The sequence below is a fragment of the Polypterus senegalus genome, chromosome 11 (assembly GCF_016835505.1).
Source record: "Polypterus senegalus isolate Bchr_013 chromosome 11, ASM1683550v1, whole genome shotgun sequence".
Taxonomy (NCBI): Eukaryota; Metazoa; Chordata; class Cladistia; order Polypteriformes; family Polypteridae; genus Polypterus; species Polypterus senegalus.
The window spans coordinates 127483219-127491947 of record NC_053164.1 but is presented as its reverse complement, the minus strand read 5'-3'; the positions used below and the strand labels follow the sequence as shown (position 1 = coordinate 127491947).

Below are 8729 nucleotides of genomic sequence, written 5' to 3'. Positions count from 1 at the left end.
ATACATGTTTGTATCATCAACAACATCATAGCCACGGCAATTTGTTCAAAGCCACAGAACTTCCTGTGATGGGTCAATGGGAATGCTAGGAAACTAACTATGATTAGTGTCCAGTTAATTAATGCCACTTTTTACCACTCGATATGCACTTTTAAAAAGTAATTTGGGTGATAACTATTGCCTTAATATCCTTCTGTCATTGTATTTCAGTAAATACAAGCAGAACACTTTATAAATGATCCATCTTGTTTGTTAAAGTGATTTTTGCTAGTATCCATCACATAGCTCATAACTAATTCTGTTTATCAAACTGAAGCAAAGGCCATTCGGCTTGGCATAGCAATTCGGTCTCAGGTTTGTAAAATGGAAACTGATTTCAAGGACCAATATTTATGCACAATGACTGCATAATTCTCAAGACGGCTACACTACACTGGAGCCTGCGTAGGTTAAACATGCTTGCCAAAAACATACTGAGTATGAAGATTCCTGAATATCCAAAAGTGCTGCTTATTCTGTGCAGACCTTTCAGAATTCAAGGTTCTTGCACTGGGTGACTATCTTCTTATAGAATACGCTACCGTGGCTGTCCGTTTAGCTTGCAAACCGTACATACTGCTTGACGTCTACTATCCACTTTCGGGGTGATGATTGACCTCAAAGGATATTCCTCTTTTTAGTTTTATTTTATCGTAGAATCAACTCTCGGTAGTGGCCAGCAGGGCGGCACATGTGTACGGGCACTGTTCTCATTCTTACTACCTTCGCTGTCACTTCCCCTACCTCTTCATATCTTAAGTAAGTCTTCAATCTGCCTCAAGAATGAAGTGGCAGCTTAAGTGAAAAATTAATTAAAACGTGTTAAGTAACTGCAACCCAAATACTGACTTAATCAGTTTTAACATGAAAAGATGCCAACAAAAAAAGAGAATAAGCGGGCCTGGGAGGGGGAAAAGAATAGCTGCTCAGGAAGCAGCAAGGGCATAAACCTCTGAGCAAACGAATGCTAAACGTACAGAGAAAGAAGATGAAAACAATGAATGCACAAGTCAAGTGTGTTCACTGCATGTTATCGTGCAGTGCGCAGTTACTGGTGTAACTATAAAAGAAGGCTCACTCAGCAGGGTGATAACTAAACTTTGACCAAGTCCTTGAAGATAGTTCTAGCACCAGCATTCAAATATTAACTTTTTTTTTTTTTAAACATTATTTTTAAGCCGTCTGTTTCTGTACTAAATGAGACAGATTTAATCTTTATCTGTGCCTCTTCCATGCATGTAATGTACTGTTACCATGTGTTCCAGCTTTGTACTTGATACTGCCAGCAAACCAAAAACTAGATTAAATAGGCTCAGCAAATTGATACTATATTTATCATTGGTAATATTGTTAGCAGGAAAAATATAACCATCACAAAAACATTTTTTACACATTTCTAAAATCATTGACTAGAAAAATCATTAAATCACATTACTATATCCTATACCCACCAACCCATCCATCCACCCAGAAATCACTTTATCCAATGCAGGGTTAGAGAGAGCTGAAGCCTACAAAGGCAAAATTGGTCACATGGTATGATACAAACAGGGTGCCATTCCATTACAGATAATAATGCACAGCCGCCTGCACTCACTCACATACGTTCATTGTATGGTCCCAAATTATTTGCATTGTTAAAAGTAACAAGATTACCCACAAGAAAAAAAGGCAAGCCTCACAAAGACATTAACCATACCTGGAATCAATCGTAGAAATCTGGAACTGTGCTAAACCATTGTGCCATCATAGCGCCTCTCTCACTCAACAAGATTAATCAAATATTTAAAGAGAAGGCTTCATACAGTGCAAATTTATATTATTTGTCTTTGTCAAGAAGACACATTAAGTCAGTAAGTTGCCCTGAGGTGTTTGCCTAAAGTATTTTTTTTAAAACATTCACTTTAAGAGGGAAGCGAACACTTTGTGAAACAAATATGACAACATTCCAATAAATAAGTACCATCACATAAAGGTAGCAGTCAAATTTATCAGACAAAGACCAAAGCTGGCATTCTAATTTTAAAACTATCTGGCCTAGAATGGAAGTCACTTGTAAAACTGGTTCCACTCTAATAATTGAAAGTAAAAAAGTAATTGGTGGTATGGAACTTGTATTTTTACATCACCCATAGAATAATTTTGTGTACAAATTAACAATTCACCAAATATTATATAGGAACACAATCAAAAACAAACAAACAAAAAAAAAACGATTACACAGAGAGTTTAGACACTCTATAAAGGCTCATGAGTACTGCTAAAATTGGACACATTTGAAGTGTGAAAGTCCACTTATATGAAGATATAGCAGCTGTGTGTCACATCCTTCACACTCTGCACTGTTTCTCTAAAAGCACGCTTTCCTTAAACAAGTGCACATGCCTGAAATTACAAAGGGTTAGGCATTATTATTTAAAGTATTTTCTGACATTAAACAAAAACTCAAAAAAATAAAATAAAATAAAGCAACATGATAGATTAATCCAAGATATCTCGGCAATTTCAAAATAATATAAATATCACATTGATCTAAGTAAAAATAATTTCAGTTAAAAATTGAAGCCTTTACAAAGATACTGCCTATAAATACCATTCTGACATAGCAGCAACCAGTTCACATAATTAAGACGTTGATTAACACGCAACCAACCTAAAAGATAGGGGGAAAAAAAGCTAGAACGTCCCATTGGCAGCACTTCTTTTGAATCTGCCCTGCACAAGACCCCAGGCCCAAAGTGTACTGCATGCTTATCAGAAGACCACATACTGCGATGCATCTCCTAACTAGCCAAAAGTGATGTAAGTATATTCCAGTTCTTGTAAATCAAAATCCATTATACCAGCTACACAGTTGGGCACATAGCATTTTTTTTGTAGTGTACTATAAGAATGACAGTTTATAAGAGGAGAAATTCCTGCTTAACAATCTTGGCAGATTATTGGCCTTTAAAAAAAAAAAAAAATTCAATTTACCACCTGATATAGACAACCTGACAGTTCCCTTACTTTTGGAAGTGAACAAGTCGAGGTTGAAGGAGAACAATCTACACATAAAACAAAAATAAAAAGCCTTCCCCATCACCTAGAGGAAAAGAGGCCACATTAATAAAGTCTCTGTAGCTGTGCAGTTCATAATTGTTCAGATCCCTTTTTCTTTCCATTCTGTTAAAAGGCACAGCTCCAAAATGAATACATCAAGGCTACCAGGGTCAACTCTTATTCTGCCAGATCGTCCTTAGGTTTAATGGTCTGTTGGCTGGAAGAATACAGGATCTTACAAAAAGTAACTCCCAAGATGACTATACTTCCTTTTCTGCTTCTTCATTTTTTGACTCAACCATGCTGTTAGTCTGTACAGAAAATGGAAGATAACAAAAATTAATCAATACAGGGTCATGTGGATAGTTAGTACTTGAGGCACTACGCCTGTAGAATATCAAGTAAAATAAACCTGTTATAATATAGCAGCTTATAAAAGATACTTTCAAAGAAAATGCAAGCAATTTTTATAAATAGGTCAAAGTTTGATATAACAGTGGAGGTGAACTTTTAATTTTTAATTAACCCAAAAAATGTTAGAGGCATAATTATTTTTGTTTATTTCATATGTAAACCATTTTTTAATCATAACATTAGTTCATGGAAATCTTTTATGCAATATAATTAACTACTTTGTTACTGGTTGTTTTTTTAATTTGATAACAAAGTTTCTAAATCTATGCATAGTGACAGGAGAATCTCTCAACATTTTGGTCTACATCTATGAAGGGTTGGGTATTCATATAAAACTGAAAATAAGCTAATAATAATAGCTAAATAACTAAACATCAGATAAATGTAAGTCCTTGTGCAATAACAGACATACCCTAAAATCTATAACTATCATCAAAATGGATACTTACCATAAAAACACAAAATAACTGTCTTATTGCTTCAAACAAAATCAAAAGAGCAAAAAAAGTGTAAGGTAATGGCAGTTCATAAAAAAAGGATGCATTGGTAAAAAAAATATTGACAACATCCTTGCATCCAAAGGACGATGCTACAAAGATCTAAGACAGAAGGTGGCATGGCTCTACCTGTCTTTCCATTTTATTACTGGCTGGCAAATATACAAGTAATAAAAACCTGGACATTGACACAAATAGACACACACAGGCTTGGTCCACAATAGAAATAAGATCCTGCAGTACTTCATTATATTGCTTGCTTTGTACCCCAGTAAATAGAAGTTATCATCACTACTCTAAAGTCAATTGTGCTTTATTCACTCAGAATATGGAATCAATCTAAGAAGTACTTCAAGACAGAGAAACTTTTATCTGTGGCACCTCTGCACGACAACCACCTTTTTCCACCCTCTCAAATGTACACAGTTTGTAATGTTTGGAAAATATTCAGGATTAAATCACTTAGAGATTTGTACGCAGATAACGTCTTTGCATCCTACGAACAATTACATTCCAAATTTAACTTTCCCTCAACACAATTTTTCCACTATTTCCAAATTAGCAACTTTGCTAAACAAAATCTGACCAATTTTCCTCACCTCCTACATACTTCTATTCCGGAAGAAATTGTGATCAGTCTTAAGTGCTCAGACAGCATTTCTGTAATATATAATAACATTTTAAACTCCCTTCCTTTCAAAGATCCCAGACTACAGTGAGAAAAGGATCTCTTACTCAACATTTCAGAAAAGGAGTGAAAGGCAGCCATGCACAGAATTCACTCTAACTACATATGCGCAAAACTTACAATTATTCAACTTAAAATCTTTTATCGAGCACAACTGTCTCTTTTAAAATTATCTAAATGTATCCAGGGCAAGATCCAACCTGTGAAAGTTGCAATCAAGCTCCAGCATCACTGGGCCACATGCTTTGGGCCTGCACCATATTAACATCATTCTGGACCAAAATGTTTAAATACCTTTTAGACAGCCTTGGCGTCTCTATCCCTCCTAACCCATTAACAGCTGTGTTTGGTGTACTTCCAGATGGGCTTAAAGTGGAGAAGGACAAACAAACTGTAATTGCCTTTACTACACTATTGGCACACAGACTTATGTTGTTTAACTGGAAGAATCCTAACCCACCTTTTTTAAGTCAGTGGGTAACTGATGTTATATATTATTTGAAATTGGAAAAAATCTAATTCTCACTTAGTGGAACTGTTCAAAATTGTTTTAAACCTGGCAGGATGTAAACAGTAACATTTTAGAATAAGCATTCATACTGAGGAAAAAAATTCTCTTCCCCTTTTATTCTACTCTTAAAGTTTTACTCTGGCTGTTGGCCTTGCTCTCTTTCTCATGGGTGGTGGCTGATTTGAATTTAGTTTTGTCAAGTTTGACTTGCTTATATAGAATGTTACTTGCTTAAATAAATTCAATAAAATGTAATAAAAAACATCCTTTTACTGTATACTTGCACAAGACAGAGACAAACATTTCACTGGTACCAAGCAATTAAAAAAAGAGAGAATGAAGTACAGCAATCATATTAAATTATGGAACACACTCTTTTCCTGAAAGCTATTCATTACTGTGTACAAGCTAATTCTAAATGAGGTAATATTATCTATACTAGAACCACGGGGTTCTTAAAAATGAAAAAAATTCTCACCTTGTTCAAAATGCGTTGCATCTTCTCAATAACAAACGACAGTTGTCCTGCATTTTCCTTCAGCTGTTTCTCACAACCTGAATGTCTTTTTTCTGCTTTGCTTAGTTTTTCTTGTGTTTCAGTTAGACTCTTCTCTGCAAACTCCAGTTTGGAAATCAAGGATTTCTTCTCCCCCTCTTCTGTAGCTATCTGTGCTAAGGCCTCCCCTAGGTAAGCATTGAAAATCTTATTCAAGATGCCAGCAATCTTAGTTAAGTAAACACATATACATACAACAGAAATAATTTAACATTTTCTTTTCCATTGACAACATAAGTAACAGAAAGTAATACTGAAACAAAATGCAATTTATTAAAACAAATCATTATTCATTTAAAATGAATGCCTTTAGCACTTAAATGAGTTATTACGGTTGGTCTGAAGACAAACTGTTGCACTTACAAATGACCAAGGCACAGGTATTGCCAACAAAACCAATGAAACAAAGGACACAAGAATAAAACAAAATTCCTTAGGCACAAGCAACCTAAAAAAAAAACTATTTTAAACTTAACTGATGGAAACCAAGGGACGCATAATGTAACACTAAAACATATTAATTGGAAGTACTTCAGATATAACAGGTATTGCTGGGTGCTATTAAACATAGTATTTTTCTAAATGTAAAATAAATGGTATTTTTACCTAGCCTGGCTTCCAAATTATTAATTCTGCACTCCAGATGGACCCGTGTGCTCTCATCCTGTTCCAGCTTCTGCAGCAGATTTTCAATGTTGACAACAGCACCCTTATGCAAAGCAAATTTACAGGTTTCATCTCCCAAATGGTGAGATGAATCAATGCTTCTCTTTGCAGGTAATGGTGGCAAAAGAGCAAGGTTTCCTGAAATAATAAAGGCAGAACACTGATTCCCAAGAAAGATACATTTATGAATACTTGTTGTGTGATGTTACCCTTTAAAGTCTAACAACATATCACGAGTTACTTCTACATCTACTGTGATAATAAAATAAAGCAGTATTTTATAAAAGGTAATTTTCTATGACTACTTTTACTTACAGTTAGGTCTATAAATATTTGGACAGAAGCAACTTTTTCTAATTTTCAACAACTTTTGAAACAACTCAGATGCAGTTGAAGTGCAGACTTTCAGCTTTAATTGAGTGGGGTGAACAAAAAGATTGCATAAAAATGTAAGGCAACTAAAGCATTTTTTTAACACAATCCCTTTATTTCAGGGGCTCAAAAGTAATTGGACAATTGACTCAAAGGCTATTTCATGTGCAGGTGTGGGCAAGTCTGTCGTTATGTCATTATCAATTAAGCAGATAAAAGGCCTGGAGTTGATTTGAGATGTGGTGCTTGCATGTGGAAGATTTTGCTGTGAACAGACAACATGCGGTCAAAGGAGCTCTCCATGCAGGTGAAAGAAGCCATCCTTAAGCTGCGAAAACAGAAAAACCCATCCAAAAAATTGCTACAATATTACGAGTGGCAAAATCTACAGTTTGGTACATCCTGAGAAAGAAAGCAAGCACTGGTGAACTCAGCAATGCAAAAAGACCTGGACGTCCACGGAAGACAACAGTGGTGGATGATTGCAGAATCATTTTCATGGTGAAGAGAAACCCCTTCACAACAGCCATCCAAGTGAACAACACTCTCCAGGGGGTAGGCGTATCGATATCCAAGTCTATCATATAGAAAACACTGCATGAAAGTAAATACAGAGGGTGCACTGCAAGGTGCAAGCCACTCATAAGCCTCAAGAATAGAAAGGCTAGATTGGACTTTCCTAAAGAACATCTAAAAAAGCCAGCACAGTTCTGGAAAAACATTCTTTGGACAGATGAAACCAAGATCAACCTCTACCAGAATGATAGCAAGAAAAAAGTATGGAGAAGGCGTGGAATAGCTCATAATCCAAAGCATACCACATCATCTGTAAAACACGGTGCAGGCAGTGTGATGGCTTGGGCGTGCATGGCTGCCAGTGGCACTGGGACACTAGTGTTTTATTGATGATGTGACACAGGACAGAAGCAGCCGAATGAATTCTGAGGTGTTCAGAGACATACTGTCTGCTCAAATCCAGCTAAATGCAGTCAAATTGATTGGGCGGCGTTTCATGATACAGATGGACAATGACCCAAAACATACAGCCAAAGCAACCCAGGAGTTTATTAACACTAGAATAACCAGAGCCTATGAAAAAACTCGTAAATCCGTCCCATCTTAAATCGCTTCTTAAAAGCGTTCACAGCTCTCCACCAGTGTCTTTTGTCATCTAAATGTGCTGATAAAAATCAGGCTGCAAGCAGCCGGCTATTCCATCCCCCCACCGACTTAGAACGTGCACAAACTTCTCCCAGCTCATGCCTTGATTGAGTATCTGGGAGTGAAGTGGAGTTTTAGAGTGGAAATAATAGATTGTTATTTGGAACACACTCATTTCACGTCTGTTCCGTTTCTACAGTAATCTGTGTAAACACATTGTTAAAACAGAAACGTTTTTTATATTCTAGTAGTAGATGACAAAATGTAGACATAAACTATATAATGTATGAAGCCTGAAGTCCAAATAGCAAAGAAACATTTTCATAAAAAGTACAAAAATAACACAGCAATTGCGCTTTTATTCAAAAATATAACTGCAGAAATAAAAAGCCACCTTAACATGCAACATTGACACCCATTTATTATGACTGCCTCTGTGGTGCAATAGAATCAGCTGCCGACTGGGAACCAAAAGGTCGCGAGTTCGAACCTGCACCACTCCGTTTTGAGAAGTAAACTGCTCTTAGTCTTACTATTTTAGAATAAAAGCATACATTTGATTTCAGTCTGTAACAACCGGTGTAATTTATGATCCTTGTAAAGGTTAGCTTTGTTTTTTGTTTTTTTAATTCACTTTTCACTTTCTCAGTCGCGTTCAGAATCAATCCATATAACCCCATCTGACACGGCTGTTTTCACATAAAGACGCGCTATAGCTCTGCAGTGTACGTGTGACTGCATTCTCGTACCAATGTTTGCGAAATGAAGCGCCTGTGTGCACTT

At 36.2% G+C, this 8729-nt stretch overlaps 1 protein-coding gene across 2 annotated transcripts in view; it reads right to left on the bottom strand.

Moving 5' to 3' along the window:
- Positions 1–1351: 1351 nt before the first annotated feature.
- The window catches only part of ccar2 (cell cycle and apoptosis regulator 2), a 58194-nt gene continuing 50816 nt past the window's right edge, over positions 1352–8729 (bottom strand). For both annotated transcript variants that reach the window (XM_039769623.1, XM_039769624.1), the window contains exons 19-21: positions 6354–6551; positions 5670–5875; positions 1352–3392 (exon numbers count right to left, since the gene is read on the bottom strand). In XM_039769623.1, the coding sequence (XP_039625557.1) occupies positions 3342–3392; positions 5670–5875; positions 6354–6551 (455 nt within the window). In that variant the 3' untranslated portion in view covers positions 1352–3341. The remainder of the gene's footprint in view (positions 3393–5669; positions 5876–6353; positions 6552–8729) is intronic.